Here is a 20,199-nt window from a genome sequence, read left to right as displayed (position 1 = left end):
ACAGGTCGTTTATATTTAGTAGTGTCAATATTGAAAAGAGAATATAAGCCAAAATTTTTTAATCACTTGTGGGTGTGATGTTTAACTGTTCATGTGCCCCCACACACTAAAAATGCCCTGTACCAGCAAGAAAATGTGTTGTTTATAAGTAATTCTTTATTATTATGTGTATAATTTAATATATGACTGCATGATTCACAGTTCATATGGCATAATAATCTAATCCAAGAATCAAATTGGTTCATTTGTCTTAATTTGACAGAAACCTCAGTCCTTCTTCCCTTCGAGTTGAACAAATAACCACATGATTAGTAAGAAAATAATTCTCAACTACAGTTTATAAAAGGAAACTTCCATCCACATTCAAAGTTGCGTAATTGCGCAACCCAGAGAGGAGTTGTCGACCGGCGATAAATCAGAGGAAAATCCTCCCTCCTTTGGTTCCTTGTGACTGGCTGGTGCCTGTGTCAGTCAGGGGGAGGGGTGCACCGCTAATTTCTATATGCCTGCATGTCAATTTGGGTCTCAGATCGCGTTTATGCGTGTGGCAGTCAGCTGCTGCGAGCCAGAGCCGGAGTTCAGTCCACAGCGTCGCTTCTGGATTTCTTTTTTAAATATATTTTACGCGTAATTTCTCGGCAGATGAGACGCGTGGGACGCGCGCCTACCTGCGGACACTGAACCTTTTGTGTGAGGATATTGCTGCCACTTGAAACGCATCCGCACCCTCGTGTCTCATGGTTGGTGTGTCTGGCTGAAGTGAGCTGCTGTGTAATGAGCCGCGCGCCCGAGGGCAGCCTCGGCTCCAAACTTTAGCACGAGCCTTGACAACTTTGGAGACACGGCCAGCGGTGTGCGTCGTAGCGCGTTCATGTGGTTTGACGTCTGATCGGAGCGGGTCGTTTCTCAGGAAAAAAGAAACAAAACTTAAAGGATTTTTTATTTTAAGGGGGGAAAATGTTCAACAAATGCTCCGTGGTCTTCTTGAATGTCATCTTTCTGGCGCGGGCGCTCTCGGCACACGAGTGCACGCCGTGTAACCTCCGGGCATGTCCCGTCAAGCCCCCGCACCCCTGCGAAGGCGGCCGGACCTTGGCCAGGGACCCGTGCGGATGCTGCGATCAGTGCGCGCGGCTGGAGTGGGAGCCGTGCGGCGGGCAGGACTGGGCGCACGGCTACTGCGCGCTGGGACTGACCTGCGCCTCTGTCAACAGAACCGGAGCCGCCACCGTCCCCGAGATCGGAGTGTGTAAAGGTGAGTTTGACCTTATGAAGTATGAAATAATGGGCAGATGAAACGCGCAGTGCTGTTTGGAGTGCGCGACAGCCTCCATTCATCCATCCATGCGTCCCACGTTGTCCAGTTTAGTGTCATGAGGAGCCAGTTGTGGAAGGAGGCACAGCAATTTATAACCAACAATTTAGTCAGATTTCTTTTTTTTTCAAGAAAAGCTGTACCCAGATAAACCCCTCTTACGCACAGGGAGAACATGCAAACTCCACACAGGATGTCAGGATTTAAAACCAGGAGTTTCTCACTGTGAGGTGACGGTGCTAAAAAACCACCGCCATGCCCGCCCACACCCAACAACCTGCGTGTGCCAGCTCCCCAGTGAGGCAGCCATCCAGCTCTGTGAAGGTGCTTGAAGGCATCACCATTCAGCCGTCAGTTAAGCCCGTGGCTGCAGTGGCTGTGTCAGTGTTTACCTTGTCTCTGGCCGCCTGGAGCTGCTCCCCAGGTCTGAGGGGCTCTTGACTGCCAGCAGAGGAGTCGTGTTCAACTGCTCTTTCTTCTCCGCAAAGCTTCATTCAGTCTCAGCTCAGAGGCGTGACAATGCTGTCTGGCAGCAGTGGCTTGGCACGGGGTTTCAGTCTTCTAGTGCTGTTCCTTTTACTTCAAAACCGCCTCCCAAAAGAAAAAAAAAAGTGGAGAGAATTGTGAGACTTGTGTGAATCTGTGTGAAGGAATTGTCATGTGGTGTATTTTTAAGCCTGGGACACATTCTGACGTAAGAAATAAGAGGTTTTTTTCTCGTGTAGCTTCAGCATCAGCCTCAGTTCTAATTTTGACAGCCTAATTGAAAAAGCCAACTGCAGATTTTTGCCTGTGATTATCTGAATCCACAGTGCTGCACGGTTCAGTCTTTACCAAGCGGAGCCGGGCTGTTGTACAGTAGATGTGCTCATTCTGTGAACACATTTCTGAACTTCAAAGACTTGTGTGTGTGGTGTCAGGTTCCTTGCAATAGGTAGCAATGGCTTCCCCCCCTGAGGAACAAATAACCAGTGGAAGTGACCCCCGGGCTCCTCCACCTGCACTCCATCCAGCCTGCGTCGGGATGATTGAGGAGGACTGACAGGACTGTAAAGTCTAAGCAGCTCTCAGCGGGCATCTGGATCTCTTGACCCAGCCCTTCCATCATCCCTCAGTGGGGGTGGTCCGGCCACATCTCCGCAAGTTTCTTCCAGGGGTCTCGAGCCCCGAGCCGTCCCAGGAGACGCCGCTGATGACTGAACCTCATCTGCAGGTTAGGCGGGCATCTGGAGGACATCTCTGCAAATTAACAGCTTTGGAAGGAGCGGGAGATCTAATGGCTTCTCTGATTGAGTCGAGCCTCTGGTCTTGCGGCTCCGGGGGCCTCCGAGCACGCTGCTGACCTGTGAATCAGACACACGAACACACAGGCACCGTATCCCAGAGGGTCTAGGTGGGGGTAAATCAACACCTCCCAGTGTGTTTTCAGGGGCCACGGTAGGCAGGCTGCTGCAGGCTGATCCCAGATTTCCCTCCTCAAGCTGGAAGGGTCTTAAAGTGATTAGACTGGCAATCAGGAGTAGGGGGTAAATGTTTCCGCTTTTCTGATCCCCTGCTTTTCTGCTCGCAGTATGATTTTTCTGGGTGGTCAGGTTCTGTTTGTTGAGGGACACAAAAGCGCCACAATGCAGGTGACACACTTCAACAGCTAAATAAACCATTTTTCATCATTCATTGTTTTGAATTGTATTGATATGAAGGGCACCATGCAACCTAAATTCATTGATTTTCCTTTTTGAAACAGTCGAATTGTTTAATTTCAAGCTAAGTTGACTGTAAATTTGTCTATTTTTTAAGGTCTGATAACCAAAAATAATTGCATCAAGCCCAGGACGTGGGTTGCAGCTTGCCAAAAACACAATTAGCTTTTGAGAATGAATTGCTCTCATGAAGGATTTTGACGTGAAAGCATCGAGGCTGACGAAAACTCAGTAAAACGTGAAGAAAAGGCGACAGCTTTTCAGGCATGAAAGCACCTGCTGGGGGAAAACGTTCACCTCATCGCATCTGCCAGTCAAGTCATATCAGCCGTTCTTAATTGAATGATTTGTTTTTAATTTTCCTCATTGCGCTCTCGCGTCTGCCCTCCCACGCCAGCTTTCTTCCAGCCCCAGAGACACTTAACATACCATGTAACAGAATGCCTGTCGTACAAGGACGCTATGTCCAATGCACTCCTTCACATGCCTTCTACTTCTCCCTTCCTCTAGTATTATCTAACGTTTCAAAGACTTCCTTTTTAGCTCGCTATCAGCCATAGGGCCTCTAGAGGTCAGCTTTCCCATCCAGACTCTGGATGCCAAGACAAGCAGTCTCAGCGGCTCGGCGAGGAATCCCCCAGGATGAAGGCGCAGACCTCACTCGAGTCACGCCGGGCCAGATAACAGAAAGGCGGGCTGGACTATAACATAAGGTCAGAGGGTACAAAACAGACCGGGCGCGAATAGCGTTAGCTAACGAAACAATGCTTCCAGTGTCCAGCTTCCATTGATTGTTTTGACTCCTGCAATCCTTTACTAGCAGCCAAATTTAGCACCCCGCACAGACAGGCGCTACCACCATCCCAAATGAAAATACCCTCCCAGGCACAGGAAAGCCTCACGATGGAAAAAATGTGGAGGTGAGGATCACTTTAAGGTGAAAGGAAATCGCAGAGAAAGTTTTGGTGTGGGTTATTGAAAAGGCTGCTTGTCTGGGAGAGCTATTAGCAGCATGGTTTTTTACATTGGTTAAAGGTAATATTACCTTCACTGCTTCCATTTTCCAGTGTTTACTACAGAGGGGACAGCATTAAGATCGTCCTCATGTACCTGGTATGAGCAATCTGTCGTGGTAATGCTTTGTTTGGCAGTTGCATTGATTCAGTTGGATGTTCTCACTGTAGAACTGGGGTAAAGGGAGGTTTGAACCTGATGGCGGCCTCCATAGCGCCATGACTCCCAGAGTTTGTATTCTCTCCTGGAACTTGGTAGTTTTATAGTTGAATCACCCATAATATCAATCCAGCTGCATCGTCTGTCAGCGTTGTTAATATTTATACCGTATTGTTTGTCACGTTGGGAAGATTAATATCTCTGACAACTAGATTTTACTGCTGCATCCCCATGAAGCTCTCTGGCATCCTCCATGGGAGGCTCGCCCCACACTTTGAAAACCGCTTTCGTAAGACATGTTCCCCCCTCTCTCTTGTTGACTGTCTGTTTTGAGTTACAGTGACTCAGCATTTCTGTTTTATTACTTTCGGCCGCATTTAAAAGAAAACCCAGGGAGTTCCATTTCTTTCCAATCGCTGTGACGCAGTCCAGTTTCTAGGTTTCTAGGCCTTATTTAGGCTTTCGTCGGGTTGATACTACTTTAAGTTTTCCTGTTTACGTTGAATATCTTGGCACCTTTTGCTCTCGTGCCGTGTTCTGCTGCTGTTTGGAGAAGAAAGCTGGATTATTATGATAAGCTCCGATCACAGTCGCACGTTGTTGATATGAGTTCTGCGTGCTGGAAGCTTGGGAAAGGTTTACTCCACGTTACAGTTTGTCTCATCCTGTTTACTCTGCTGCCACTCTTGAACAACCGTGTAGGAGGGTCATTTTGGGGAATAGATATGTGTTTATTCACGCGTGAATGTGAAGCGAACACTATGGGCAATGTGTACGTTGGGGCCCTTTAATCCCGGCGTCTTGGTGGATATTCGGCTCACACGGCTCGAATGTGACGCACATTCCTCGCTTAACCGTAAAGTTTTCGTCCAAGTTGGGCTAAGCTGGAGATGCCATCTCAGGGGGGTGAGGCTCACTGGGACAATGAACAATAATGTGGGTATGGTGCAAATGGCCTGGGTTCAGAGGAGGCGTTGCAGGAGCCTGCGGTGATTGAAACCCTGGGAGGGCCCCATGCTGTGGAACAAAAGCAAACAAATGGGCTCAGTAGCTCAAATGGTGTGGCACAACAAGCAGGGAGGAGGAACGGCGGCCCAGAAACACACTGGTCACTCCGGATTTGGCCGTGCCAGCATAATATGTCAAAGCAGGGGTTGTAAGCTGACCGACTTGCAACTAAACTCTGTCTCATCTCTATTTATTCATATTTAAAATGAATGAATAACATAAGAAATCACCTGTTTTCCCACAGTACTTCCAAGCCATCCAGAGGCGGGCCTCGAGGATGAGCGCTGCCCGTTGATGACGGGCTGCGACAGGGCCGGAGGTCAGTGTGTATGCGACGCCCGACACTCCTGCCTGGGCTCCTTCGCCTACCCGGACCAGGAAACCTGCATGAAGTCCAGTAAGTCAGGTGAGTCCTCATATCGCATCCTTTTTGATTCATAAAAAAAGCACAAATCCTTTCACATGCAAGCACTAAAGTCGGGGGAATAATGCTATCCTTTGAGAGGAGCTAATCCACAACAGATGTGGCTGTGAGGTGACTAATGCTACTTACATATCATAGTGATGACACACACACGCCAAGACCTCTGTAGTGGTTCCTCGCTCGCCCCGTCAGTGGTGCCATTGTCTGTGACTCACTGACGACTGCGGTCTGTGTTTGTGTGTTTCCGCCGGCCGGATTTCAGATGCTCGGAGGCACGAGCACCGGGAACGGCACAGGGAGAAGTACGTGGGGCCGTCCAACCCGGCGTGCATGTTCTCCGGCTGTAACCTGACCGCCGACGGCTGCGTGTGCGAGTCGCAGAGCTGCCACCACCACTTCGCCTACATCAACCGCAGCCAGTGCCAGGAAGCCGCAGGTAACCCTCCAACGACCCGCAACTGGAAATGACAGCCACAATGCCGCCATGTTGTTGGGGGGGGGGGATGCCACATGATTGCAATTATAGTGCAGTTTTTAATGAGGAACATTCACATCGAGTCAAATGCAGAATTTTAGCGGTCAAATCTACTTAAGAGACAGACAACATTCCTAAAGTTGCAGTTTACAAGAAAAAACTTTGATGCTCTAAATGAGTTTTGCCTTCAGTGTGTTTTTAATTCTGTAAATATGTAAATTTAGAGGAACAGTTGGGCATCTTCTACTGTAATATGAGGCTGAGGCCAATGCCAGCTGGTTTAATGGAAAAAAGCAGTTTAGTCCATCACAATCACACACATTCACACCGATGGCCAAATTATAGTCGCCAATTACCTCAAATACATGTTTTTGGACAGCAGGAGGAAACTTGAGTACCTTGGGGACCAAGCACCCACGCAGTGAAGCCAAGTGCAGCCCTTCTTGTATCTATTTGAATATTTGCTTTCTGTCACAGTCTGAGAATTTTTTAAGTGCATTTTGCTTAATAACGCACACAAATAAAGAAAATAAATTAAATGACACCATATGCCATGCAAAGAAACGTTGTGCGTCAGAGGAGAAAATGTGTAAATCTGACAGCCAAAATGGATAATCGCTGCGTTCTGAGAAAACATTTGCTCAATTCAATTCTATTTATACAGCAACAATTACAACATCTAAAATACAGGGAAACGAACCAACAATTACAATTAGCAAGCACAGGCGGTGGTGGAAAGGAAAAAACTCCCTTTTACCAGGAACAAACATCCAACAGAGCCACGCTCAGAGGTGGAGCTTTCAGCTGGCTCTGATTGCTTTTCTGAAATAGAAATAGAAAGGGCAGAGAAGAACAAACAAGCTGATATTAAACTGCAAGTTCATCCAAATACTGCAGACTTCAAATGGTTCTAGAAACCTTTAGAACCTCCAGTAAGCAGCACTTTGAAAATGAAATGTTCTGATGCTATATTATAAAAGAGCTCTTTAAACTGAGATGCAGCTTCATTGTTAAGTGCTTTGTACATTAAGAGAAAATGTTTTGGCTTTAGAAGGATGCTGAAGAAGAAAAAGCATGAAGTGCAATTATCAGGTGCGCGAAGGAAATGAAGTTCCTATGTTTTGTGTGTGCGGCAGGAAAAAAAAGAATCTTTGAATCAAGCATACGAATGCAAGAAACTGCTCATATCTACTGTTGGCAGTGAAAAACGCTGGAGTGTGTTTAGCTGGGCTGCATTGAGAGGTGTCTATAAGAGCACAGTGTGACTGAGTGAACTTGATGAACCTCTCCTTATGTTGAATTGATCCTAAAATGCCTTCTGAAGGCAGAATATTGGAAAATCGCAGAAAAATGGGTTAAAAAAAACAAGTTTGTGTGATAATGAAAAGATTAAGCCCAAACCATGTGACTCTGGAGGCTTTGGTAATCACGGTTCGAGCCTCTTGTTGCAAATTGCTGACATTTCTAGATGAAGAACTGATTTAGAAAAAAGTCAACACTGGAGCTGGCTTCAATCCGTGGAGACATATTAGAGTTTATTTAGTCTGTGAGCGAGTGTGGGGTCATTACAGAACCTCAGCAGCCGGGGTGTTTGTCTTTTTTGCATTAAATCCCACAGGAAGTCTGCGCATCAAACATGCTCTTTAGACATATCATCAAGTGTAGTATTACAGAGAAAGAGTCTGCTGCTCTTCCATGTTTTATTACTCCCTCACCTCAAAGCCGGGGCGCTGCGGATGACAGTTTAAACTTACACCAGTGAAAACTGTAAACAACATTTTTCAGCAGCTTATGAGTGTTCTCACCACAAAACACAGCCGCCCCGCCGATGGCCGCTCATTAAGTAAGAGAGCTCACTCGGAGCGTGTGCATCTGTTACGTCTTAAGGAATGCACGTGCATGTGGGGCGACGGCGCACACATGTGCATGCCAGCATGTGCATGCCAGCATGTGCAGATACGTCACGTCGTCGCATGCATATGTACACAACTGAGCCTGCATGTCTGTGTCGGTGCATGCGATGGTTATCTTGTTTGTATAGATGTCTGCAGAGATTGTTCCTTTGTCCGTCATCAGCAGGAGCTTCCTCTGCACCCAGATCAGGACTCTGTGGTTAGGAGGATGCGCTTTGCTCTGTCCTGTCGGGGTCCGTATTGCCTGCAGTCGCAAGCTTTCTGGTTGTCTTTAGAGCAGTGGTTGGAAACCACTGGTGATGCAGCAGTGAGCATAGGAAGGTCAATGCTACGTCTGCTCTGAGGTTGTCAAAATTAGACCTCATTTACGCAATGTTGCATGAAAATGCATCGTTTTTGCATGAAGTATCGTAAGAAAGTTGCACCTTGGGAGTCGTTTTCAAAAAAATTGCAATTTCATCGGCTTCGAGCACTGTTGTCGTGGAAACAGACTCCCAAAATGCAGCTAAAGTTTTGCTTTTTCACTTGAAAGCGTTGCGCAAACCTAATTCGCATCAAAGAAAATCATAAAAACAGACACTTTCTAGAACCAAAAACAGGCCTGTGAAACCTCTGCCTCGATTTGGAAGACAGCTTTTGTCTGTTGATGAGAGTGGAAGAACTGTTTAGCCTCATGTAATTTTCTGGTAAATGAGATATTGTAGAAGAGATCCGCAGCCTTTCCTGGAGGCATTCTGGGGAATCTCCGGGGAACGAAAGCTGGAAACCACTGAGTCAAACCTTTCCTGATCTCTCACGGCATGAGAGCTCCACTAATTGCACCTGTCTTCACATCAGAGCAACAAAGTGGGCTTTGTTTCCCCTGCATTTCTGATACAAGTCTGAACACGGACCTGCGAATTCACACATGGAAGTGGTTTTTGTCTCTCACTTTCTCCCTGAGTCACTGGGAGAGCTCGTCGCTCTGTCTCCCCCTCCATGACTCACGGCGCTCTGCGATAACTCAACCGCTCATCTGCTGCCGATGTCTGGCTGCTTAATGACACCTCTTGTAGTTGTCGGCTGCCGCCGCTGCGCGGCTCGCTGATGTAATTTGGCCTGCATACGTTCAATTAGACGCAGCGTGGCGCACCAGACATATTACCCACATGTCAGGGAGGAAAGAGGATGTGATAAGTGTGGGGGGGGGGGGCAGGCAGACACAGGAAGATGGGAAATCGCAACAGTGGCCAACCATTTTGTTGAGGTATTTGTGTCCAGACCCAAGGGTCTTAGTAGGGTGGTGTTTGGTAATTTTACAGTCTAGGATAGTTTACATATTTCCTCCACGATAAGGCCCATTATACAAGAATTCCCCTGCTGGGGAAGCCACGGCGGTTTCTGCAGCTGATGCAGAAATGACGATATATCCCCACTACTAGATCTGTTCACCCACCTGCGCCACCTCCGTCCCGCCTGTGAAAGGGTCAGTTTGTTGTGCTTTGTGGCAGGGCGATGACCCGCCAAGCCAGACCGCCACCGGCTGGCAGGGGCACGAGGCGTCTCAGGGCCGAGTGTTTCTGTGGCGTCTGCGGAAGCCGTGGCCCCGGCTGCCCCCGGCTGCCCCCTGCGAGCTCCCCGTCTCCCAGCGTGGGGGCGTTTGTGTGTGTAGAGAGTGATTTCAAAGAGGAAACAAAACTCCTGCGTGGCTATTGAGACAAAGGACTTCCCTTAAAGGCATGTTGGGATTGCTGTCAACACACTCACTGCTATTGGTCAGCCACTAACCAAAACAGGCAGCAGGAAATGCCAAGCCCCACACACACACACACACACACACACACACACACACACACACACACACACACACACTGAGGTCCATCCTGTATGTCAAGCTCTGACTCTTGCTTCATTGACAGAATCCAGCTCAACCTCAGTTTATTGATTCAATCATAACCATTAATAAATCAAAGAGCCACAACTTCTTCTTCAGCCAACTTGTGATCTTCTCAGGCTCATTGCTTCTATGATTGTTTTCCTTTTCTTTCTTTCCCCTGAATGAAAAGTTCCCAGTGGCTAAAATCCATACATAACATACATCAACAGCCATTTCCACAATTTATTCAGCAGCTGTCTACACTCCGTCTCTCCCCTCGATGTGTTCCTGTGTTTCAGGGAGGGGCCGTACACGTGACAACCGCTCACTTTATTTTATGTGCACCACACTGGGGGAAAACTGTGTTTTGTGCCAGACGTGGCTGTGGAGGGACAGGTCATCCAGCCTGTGAGGAATCCCTCAACCCTCACCAGTGGAATGTACATGTGCATTGACTGTGCGCACGCAGGCATGCATGCATGTATTGCTGAGCAAATGTTCACCTGCACGTGGACGCTCTCATTACCTCACCCAAACACATTCGCTCCCAGCTGCGGCAGTCCGGCTCGGGACACTGAGATCACATTTTTCATCTGCAAATATTTAGCCGTAGAGCGAGAAGACGGAGCGCCGCAGGCGGCAGACGCGGCGCTGCCGGCCGGCTGCGTGCCGACGCCCGGCCGCCTCGAGCTTCTGACCACGGTGTGAAGTTCCCACCATGCTTTTCTACCTGGTGACCCCGTCTCTTGCCTTTTGGCCCGGACCCGCCCCCCCGCCTCCAAAACCTGCTCACACGTGCACACGGCGAACAATACGGACTTTCTAAGCCGGTAACTGCCGGTGGGCGCCGGGCCAGGCCCCCGCAGCTTTACGGGAGGGACGGCCCTGATGTGTCCCTTCGCGGCGCAACTTTATAAAACCTGAGGACAGACCAGAAACCCACGGAGGGCAGCTGGACTGAGACAGCTTTGTTCTCCGCTGACTTGTTTCCAAAGTCAGTCGGCTAACAGAACTCGCATTGTGCGCTTTTTCCATGAGTAAACTCAGGCTGTCAACACAGCCTCCTCTGCCTGGTCGAGCTGCTCCGGTTTGGAGAAAGACTGCGCTCCTTGTACCAAAAGCTTGAAGGGAAGAAAAACCCCATTCAGGATGGAGGATCTTTCTCTCTTCAATGAGCCTCAGAAATGCCAGAAATATGCATTGTTTACAAAAGAGGTCATTCTGTGGTAATGAGCCAATTTCCACATCTCACCTTCTCCAGACCAGATCAGGTGTGTGTGTGTGTGTGTGTGTGTGTGTGTGTGTGTTATATACGGATGTGTGTGTGCATGCATGTGTAATCCTGTGTGACACATTGTCCCAGGCTGTGCATTGAGGTCAAAGGTTTTCTGTTCTTTGTTCTCCTGCAGTCATAAAAGTGTACATGTTGCCCATTCTGCGGGGAGAATTTATCAAGCATGCTAAATCGGGGCTTTTGTGTTTGTTCAAGCTGGAGTATGGCCACCATTGTGATACGAAGATTGATTCTGTGGTCGATGACTCACTAATTACAGTCATTTATGCTAAGAGAACACAAACAGTACAGGATAAAATCCATTTACTGCTGACTTTTTCCCTCCTCTCTGTCTGCCTATTGTGCTTCTAATTATGCCAGCTCCAAAAATTATATTAATTGGACCCTGCAAGGGTTGGAGGTTTTCCACGGATGGATACAATTCTTTTCATTTGAATGACAATGGTGTGTCTGCCAGCTGCTTTTCCCAGCGCACTCTAACCCCAGCCATTATCACAACTGAAAGAGTAATCAGCCTTCTCTCGGGTACACACAATGCACAGAAAGTGTTTTTCAGTGCAGAACCTTGTGCAAGATTGTCCCAGGGCATTCTCTGTGCCTCTAAAGAGCTCGAGGTTTTCATATGCAAACCAGTCTTCAACTGAGCAGCAAGCGGACCGCTAGACTTTATTGGAAGTAAAACATTTGCCAATCAGCACTCCCAACAGAAGTTTATTTAACTCCAGCACAGGAATTAGGCCAAAAACCGTTAAAAGGGTTGCAGCCTCCCTTAATTCGGGGGTTTTCCCTCGTCTTCTACGCCGCTATTCAGCTACAAAGTTTATCAATGAGCGCTTTGTGGCGGTGCTCACTGTTCCCAGGTTGCTAGAGTAAACAGTACAGTACAGATACCTCACACTCCTGCTCTATTTATCCAGAGCCAGAAAAAAAAAAAATCACCATTTCCCTTATCCTCAATTTCATCTGTCAGCTACGTTGCCTCCTCCCTCCAGGAGACAGCAGTCACAGTCTCGGCCTTCCCTGCGTGTTTATTCAGGGGCAGCAAACATCAAACGGCGTCTGAAGCGCGATGCCAGCAGAGCTTCAGGTCAGAACAGAGAGTGAGAGTGTGCCCAGTGATTCACTCACAGGTCTGGGTCTGCTCTGGGTCTGGATCCGGCATAGCGGAGCCATTATCGGAGTCTGAACCCTCAGCCGCTCGCTGCCTCGGTTTCTCCATCTGGGGACAAAACTCAGAAGGATCTATTGACTGGTTTTCAAATCTGGGAGATGAGGCACATCCTCTGAGAGACTCGTGTTGCGCCGAGGAGCCAGCGCCAGTCTGGGAAGACCATCAACTGAACCCGGCCTCTGAAAACATTACCCAAACCCCCGAGCTCTGTTACGCAACCGCTGCCTGCATCTCGTCTTTCCCCAAAAAACAGATGTATCAAAAGATCGTTCAGTATTTCTCTAAAGTAAATAAGTCCAGGTTAACTTCCTTGTAAGACGACTGTATACTTTTTCCTCTTTACATATTTGTGACAACTCGCACTGAATTTTCTTTTTCCGTCGGAGTTTAAAGTGGCTCAATCGCAGGATCTGGAAAATTACTTGGTGATTGACAATTATAGTGCAGGATCAGAATCTGCCTTCCACAAAGCCTCTCTTCTGTCTGCGCTGTATACATTACAGCAACGCTGAGAACCAAAATAAACACGTCCTTTTGGTTTGAGTAATCCAACCTTTGTAAGGTCGCTACTGTTCTCATACAGCGCCTGTAAAGAGGGGCGCTCCACTTTTCTTTTCCTGAACCGGCTCCAAAATACACGCCTGAGCCTCTGAGCCCCTTGCCCGGATTACCAGTATCCCTGCACCTCCTCCTCCTCCTCACCCCCCCCCCCCCCAACCCTGCCCTAACAGGGGGTATCAGGGCTATTATGTTGGCTCTGCAGATGAATAGACAAAACACCTCCTGGTATGCTAACCGAAGGGGAGATTCCAAACTGGCAAGAAGCAGAGCTCTGTTAAAGATTGGCTGCTATTAATGACTGGTTTAAGAGCGCTGATGGGTGCTTTGAATTGTTGAGCCAGCAAAGGCGCCCTGGGTGGGATGTGAGGCCCCCGCAGACGGGACACTGGAGGGAGACTTGTCGTGTCAAGAGAGAGCTGCGCTCTCACTCCGCTGGCGGGGCGCTGCGAGGCCGTCACGCGCTGGAGCGCGGATCTGATGACTCCGCACCAAGTTTGTGTTAGGTAACTGTGTGAGCTCGGCCTTTGGTCCGTAACACGAGTAGCGTCGTTCTTAAGAGGCTCAGCTGGGACTTTAAAGGAAGCAGCCCGCACAGTTACACACATAGGCGAACGCAGGGAGAGAAAAGAAACATTTCTCTCTCCTGGAGAACGGCGGTGGATCCTGTGAAAGCAAAAAGGCAGAAGTAAAGATTTGCATTGCTTTTGTCTTACTCTGTTGAAATATAGTACTCTGCAGAAGATGTGAAGGTAATTTTAAAACATGATCGGTTGGATTCTTGTCTTGGGCGACCGTCAACTCTAAAACTATCAAGTTCCTTCTGCTGGTATTACATGATCAATGATTGTACCTGCCTAAAATATTCACTTGTACTTGAAAGTCCTGTATTTTCCACTTATCGTACGATGCATCCCTGTTCTTCTCTCCGACAGAGGAGCTGAGGTGCGCAGGGGTGACGTGTCCCACTCTGGAGACACCCTCCTGCCCCAAGGGCTCGGTCCTGACCAGGAGTTACACCCCGCCCGCCGGTTGTTGCCCGTCCATACCACCGCAGTGCACCTGTGATCTCCGCGCCTGCCACAAGCCCCAGTGCCCGAGCGGACAGCACCCGGTTCCACTCAGTCAGGCCAGCGGGCAGCCAGGAGACTGCTGCGATGTCTTCGAGTGCCAGAAAGGTGATTTCGCTGAACTGCTAACTGCACACTTTGGTTTGCTCCCCCACTGGCAACAGCAATTTGCACAGTTGGTGTGAGAATCATTGCTTCTGTGGAGGCAATTATTTTCCTCTGACTAAGGCTTTTCGCCCCGCTGACCAAATGTCCAGAAGAAAAAGCAAAGTTGCTGATTGGATAATTACTGCTTGGCTTTTTATCAGGTGGTGCCAAGGCCTCCCAGTGTTAAAATCCATTGTTAAAGGCACGTTTTCCGAAGGTGTCCCCCATAAATATTTCTTCCGCCTGAGGGAACGCCTCATGTAATGGGGCTTGAGGAGTCAATGACTGGTGTGAAATGTGCTTGTGTGCACCATTTTATTAATTTTTGAAGGAGAGAGAGAGGAATTAGGGTAGATTTTAAACACATATAGAAGAGAATTTATCGTGCCTCTGCCGTGGCACCGGAGCAGGCAGGAGAGTCAGGAAGGCCGGGAGGGGACCTGTGGCATTGGTGTGTTTACTCTGCTCTCTCAACAAATATTCCCTGTTTTACCAACAGAACAAATTCCCATTCTGGCCCCTCCACATATATAAATGAGTGCTATGTCCCGGAATTAATGGACTTAACAGGCCCAGTGACCAGAAAAGTGCTTAGGCTATGAATTTGCTCAACAGAAGTGCAGTGTCAAAGGGTTCCTGTCTGGTCACACGTCCAAAGGGAAAAGGTTCAACAGTTCATTGATGGGAATGCTTTTTATGTGCTCCAGTCTGTCAGTAGGGAGGGTAATCGAGTCCGGCAGGCCGGCGGGGGCTGAATGGCAGCCGCGGGGGCCATGGGATCAGTGTTTTGATAACAAGTGTCTGCTGCTCTTTGGGCCCAGGGCTTGATGCCTTTTGTGCTGCTCCTACTGTCCGTTAGGCCTGCATGACTGCTCGCCGTGTCAGAAAGCTCCACAGACAGCGACAAGGACAAACACAGGCCCCCGTGGTCCGGACCATTGTCCTGCAGGCCTCGGAAGCACTGGCTGCAGATGAATCATTTTAAGAAGTCCGAATTGCTTTCAGATGCCATACCTTTCCTCTAATGGAACGCATTATAACGCTCCCCCGCATTGCATCCTCTGTGAGGCTTGGACTGATGAACTTGTTTCCACTGCACGCTCTGCCACGACAATAGGCTCCACCTGTGTGTTTTGGCCAGCAACAACATTGTTCTCCGCTCCACGATTGGCTGTGCAGCAGCGGCGTCTGCATGACGGAGCAGACACGGCAGCACCGTCCTGACCTGAGGTCAGAGATGATCTTATTCGGCTGTTTATTGATTCCATCCTCTGGAGTGAGCGGTGGATACACACCAAGTTTGGTGCTTCATGTGTTCTGCTGAGATTTATACCAGTGTTAAGCAATGAGACTGAAGTCACCACAGTAATGATTTACATGGAACTTAGTTAGAAACATGCAACGCTTTCCTCAGAGGTCGGTATATGACTGGGCGAACGACAAGAGTTGATGTCTACATTGTTGAATGATGTCTTAGGAGTGTCAGGACTTCAGCCTTAAGAAAGCATACTTTAATGATCCCTGTGTCGTCTTGTGTCCTGCTCAGAGAGCCACAGTGGGATTGAAACCTGCAAATTTCCAATCACAAATCCACTTCTCCAACCTTGAGGTGACGTGTGCAAAGCACTCAACCATCCATTGAGAGCAATTAGAGATCGTCTTGCTTAAGAACACTTCAACATATGACTATAAGGAGATGTGGGATCGGATTTGTAACCTTGTTGAAAATGACCCACTTCTGCATTTGAGACCTCTTTGTGTGAACTAGGATGGACCCTGCCCCTGCCCAGTGTAAACCTGGCCTGGCTCAAGTCCCCTTTAACTCTAGAATTTAAAATTTAGTCGCTAGTTGTCTTTCAGAGGGAAAAAAAAGACTTTTCTTTACATGCCTCTATGCTACCCTGATTTAAATGACAGTTATATGCTTCAAGCCATCATTGTATGGCCTGCTTTTTCACCTCCATTTAAAGACATCTGAACATCACAGAGCATGACTGGGATTTAAACTATTCTCCTGTTTTGATCATTTTCACTTTTGTAACTTGTAATTTGTAACTTTTATGTGACTGATTGCTTTTTCTCTCTGGTTTTTGCTGCATGTGAAGTGGGATTACAGCGAGCAGTGAGTAAGAGACACAAAAGCCTGAATAATGGCGAGGGGGGAGAATAAAAGATCAACGAAATCCGCGCTCTGCTTTCAACTCAGCCGGCGCACCTGCTTCATATCAGAGTGCAGTGCGGCTGGATGGGAGGCATGGGGGTCATTGGCACGGACACCTTGAGTTTGCACTCAAAGGCATGGTGTACAGATGCCGCCGTAGCCTCCGCTCCCATTTATAGACACCACTGCCTCCACATCTGCTTGCATCCGTGTTACATCCACTTGCCTGAGTAATGCAGATACTCCCCTCTGATACGCTCTTGCATAACCAGATATTGCCCTTCCCACATTTGGAGCCATGTTTAACAAAAAAAAAAAAAAAAAAAAAGTGGTCAGTTATGGTCTTACAGTATTGAGTTGAGTCATCTTCCAGGTTTTCATCCATACGTACTTAAATCGATTTGATCAAGTTTGGGTTCATTTCATAAAAACTGCTCCCACTTCTTCTGCCCAAACAGCCATTACTCCTTTAGATATGGGCCCTTGTCAGACCTGCTTGGATCTTGCGATTATTCATTTACTTTCGATCATTTGCTTGATATATCAACACCACTACTAGGTAAATCCAGTAACCATAAAATCATCATGACACCTCTCATCGGTTTTAATGTTATGGCTGATGAGCAGGTCTTCCAGCTATGCTTGGTTTCCAAACAGCCCTGTAGCAAAGTTCATTTTATTTCTTGGTTGTAGGGTTTTTAAATGGTTGGGCGCTTTAGAGAAAGACAGACAGGAGTATTGATTCATTCCACCTGCCACCGCCGCTCTCAGCCCAGATTCTGCCAAAGCCTCAGACCCGCTGCTGCTTCCTTTCACTTGGCTCTGCGAGCGTCAGGAGAGCTCGCTCAGGACTTGATATATCCCTGTGAAATTCCTCCCGATCGAGTCGGGTTCATTGTCTGATAAATGCCATTTCCACCCCGCCTCAGCGCCATTTGGTTCCGGTAAATATTTCCACCAGGAGCGGTAGAGACTGAGCAGGTATTTCTAGACGCACATGGTCGTGATAGCTGCTCACTGATCAGCATGGCGAGCAGGTGACGATGTGTCCAACAGTAGGTTCCATGTAAATACAGATCAAAGTAAAATATCCCTCACATTGACTTCATCTGGATAAACCAGACCTCTTCCTGGTTGTTGTTTTTATGACAATTACGTCTGAAAATTTCCCTTGATTGCGCTTTCATGAGAAAATATTGTTCAAGTGCCTCATTTCCCTGATTCCATCTGCATAATGTGAAGTGGCACGGGAGTTCTTGTTGTTTTCCTGTGGTTAAGCACGGAATTAAAAATCCACAAATGAATGGACGATTCAAAGGAGTGTATAAAAACTCTTGTTTAGCATCAATCACATTGTGGTTTAGCGGCGGCACTATTTTTGTTGGTGTTTGTCTCCACCAGAAAAAAGATAAAAAACCTTAATCAGAGGTTTTATTGCAATGCTGTCAGCCGACGAAGAAAGTCACTGTTGTATAAAAGCGATACCACATGAAGGGAGTCCTGTTGTACTGAACATCAGCACTCCCTCGCTTTTGATCTCGCTTGAGTCGTAATTCACATTTCTTTTCTCCGTATTCTTTTCCCTGCAGTTTCTCCCAAGTGCGTCCACAACGGGAAGGAGTTCTCCGAAGGCGAGGTGTACCGTATGGATCCCTGCTGGCTGTGTCAGTGCCGAGGAGGGATCTCCTTCTGCTCCAAGGCAGAGTGTGCCGAGCTGGACTGCGAGAACTTCTACATCCCAGACGGCGAGTGTTGCCCCGTCTGCATAGGTAAACACACCTCAAACGTTGCACTGTTCGACTTGGAAACCTTGGTTTTTTTGGGAGATTTTAGATCTGGAGTCTTACCTACGGTGACCCTCCTTCACATTAAAGCAGCTTCCACTGTTGTTAACGTGCAAGAGGCGCTCCAAAGCCCCAGCCAGGGATTGATTACCAGGAGGGAGACTTAACAACATAAAAACCCTCTTTCAGTGTGTACAGCCTGTCTTTGTAAGATCACGATCTGTCTTAATGGGGAAGAGGAGGGGGTACTTGCACAGAACACATGTGCTCAGAGCCAGGTAGGGAGCGCTGATATGTGTATTTAGGCCTGTTAAAAGAAAGGAAAGGGCTCGCAGCGCATATGGCGGCCACATTACAGGCAGCCGGCAGCCGGCGGATTGAGACGGTAGCCAGCTCAGGGCGCTGCCTGCGTGGCTACACTCGATCAGACGGAGGAAAAAGTGCAGGAGCGTTGAGAAGGATCATGTCAGGTCAGCGTCGGAGCTACACCTGCAGTCGGATGGTGTGGTGAGCTTTCATCTCCTGCTGATAGAGAGCTGCTCCTGCTGGAAGCATGACTCGCCATGAGGAACATCGGATGCGTAACGTAATCTGGATTAAGAGATATACTGAAGTAATTTTCCTTGACGGCGGTCACGCTACAAGATAGGTGTAATTGCTTTTTAATTGGTTGAATAAACATGGGTAATGAGAAATGGATCGTTTGTACCGATAAACCACACATTGAAGTTTATTCAGCTTCTCAGCTCGTGGATTTTGTCTTAAGTTTCACAACTTATTTTAGTTTTAGCAACTCTTATCAGCCCGTGAAATTCTCAAAGCATTAAAGTTTTGACCACTAGCTGCCCAGCAGCAGATTCAGAGACGAGCTGATGATAATGAAAAGATGTTTTTCAACTGAGAGGATAAATAATGTTATCACGAAACAGGAAAACACAACCATAGAAGAATATGAATGACAGCACATACCGGTAAGTTATTTAAGCTAAGAGGAAATTGAATTAAACTGAATTACATTTTGATATATGGGGCCCATAGCACTTTCAATTCAAATGACGAGCAGAGAAAGCAATGAAATGATCCCGATTAAAAGTGGAAGGAAACAATCTCTTACCTGGAAATAACTTGGTTGTTAAGAACATTTTAACTTAATAATTTGAAATTCTGTTCTAGATTTTATCAGAAGCCCATGAAGAGAAACCACGATAGAGGAGCTGTAATCTCCTACGGAGATTAGCTCTTCAGCATTTGGAATTAACTTTTGAGTTAGTTTGAACAAAATCTAGAAAGTTTAATTGCAAAAGTAATTCACTGTAAAAAAGCTGACTGATACATGTCTGAGTTTCATCGTAGGAAAAGTAGGTCACAGGGTTTTCCAGCTTGATCTGCTGCATCACTTTTGATCTTTTTGTTTTATCGCGGCTGCTCCTGCTTCGTGGAAATGAAAAGGTAAAATCCTGGGATGACCTCTCTGCAGAGTTTTATTAGCGCCGTCATGGCACCAGGATACGTGAGGTGAAAAAATAGATCCTCTTCAGGTTAATCGCAGCCAGATGGACTCTCGCTCCGCTGTCAGGACTGGGCTGGGATCAGGCCGGGTAAACAGGGCTCCCGAGCACGGAAACGGCAGACGTTTACTACGATGCGCCCAACATCAAAACACAGAGATATTTACACACTTTCTGTTGTTGGTGTTCTGGTGTTTTGTGGACCACAATCTAAGCTGCCTCAAACACAATTTACACTGTTTATAGTGGATGGAAGAAGAAAAAAAAAAAGGCTCAAAGCTACACTCCGTACTTCACCTCAAGCTGAGCAGCAAGGCTTGCAGATCGGCTTTTAAACGGTCCCAAACTTTACGGCTGCTGCTTAGTCCTAATGACTACAGATCTGAAATGTTTAAAGAGCTTTCGTTGCTTTGGAGTGAAATTATTGGTATAAAAAGCCGACGTGGCCTTTGACCTCGGGGGCACAGCTGAAACTCACATGGATGAGTTCAAGCCTTTGAGCGGGACGCCGTGGGGACCGGCGGTCATCAGCCTCTCTGTGTTTCCAATTACCGCATCTCTCCCAGGACCGCACAGCAACGCTCTCAACGCCGGCGCTCCCTTTTGAACGTAAATCCCTACATGTGTTGTCACAGAGCCAGGG

The 20,199-nt window shown here is 47.6% G+C and overlaps 1 protein-coding gene across 1 annotated transcript in view; it reads left to right on the top strand.

Moving 5' to 3' along the window:
• Window positions 1-546: 546 nt before the first annotated feature.
• Window positions 547-20,199, top strand: part of LOC115406873 (cysteine rich transmembrane BMP regulator 1 (chordin-like)) — a 34,487-nt gene continuing 14,834 nt past the window's right edge. The window contains exons 1-5 of the mRNA XM_030117130.1: window positions 547-1,255; window positions 5,441-5,602; window positions 5,883-6,056; window positions 13,822-14,064; window positions 17,854-18,033. Coding sequence (XP_029972990.1) covers window positions 958-1,255; window positions 5,441-5,602; window positions 5,883-6,056; window positions 13,822-14,064; window positions 17,854-18,033 — 1,057 coding nt within the window. The 5' untranslated portion in view covers window positions 547-957. The remainder of the gene's footprint in view (window positions 1,256-5,440; window positions 5,603-5,882; window positions 6,057-13,821; window positions 14,065-17,853; window positions 18,034-20,199) is intronic.

This window comes from Salarias fasciatus, chromosome 19 (assembly GCF_902148845.1).
Source record: "Salarias fasciatus chromosome 19, fSalaFa1.1, whole genome shotgun sequence".
Lineage (NCBI taxonomy): Eukaryota > Metazoa > Chordata > Actinopteri > Blenniiformes > Blenniidae > Salarias > Salarias fasciatus.
This window is presented reverse-complemented; position numbering and strand designations above follow the sequence as displayed.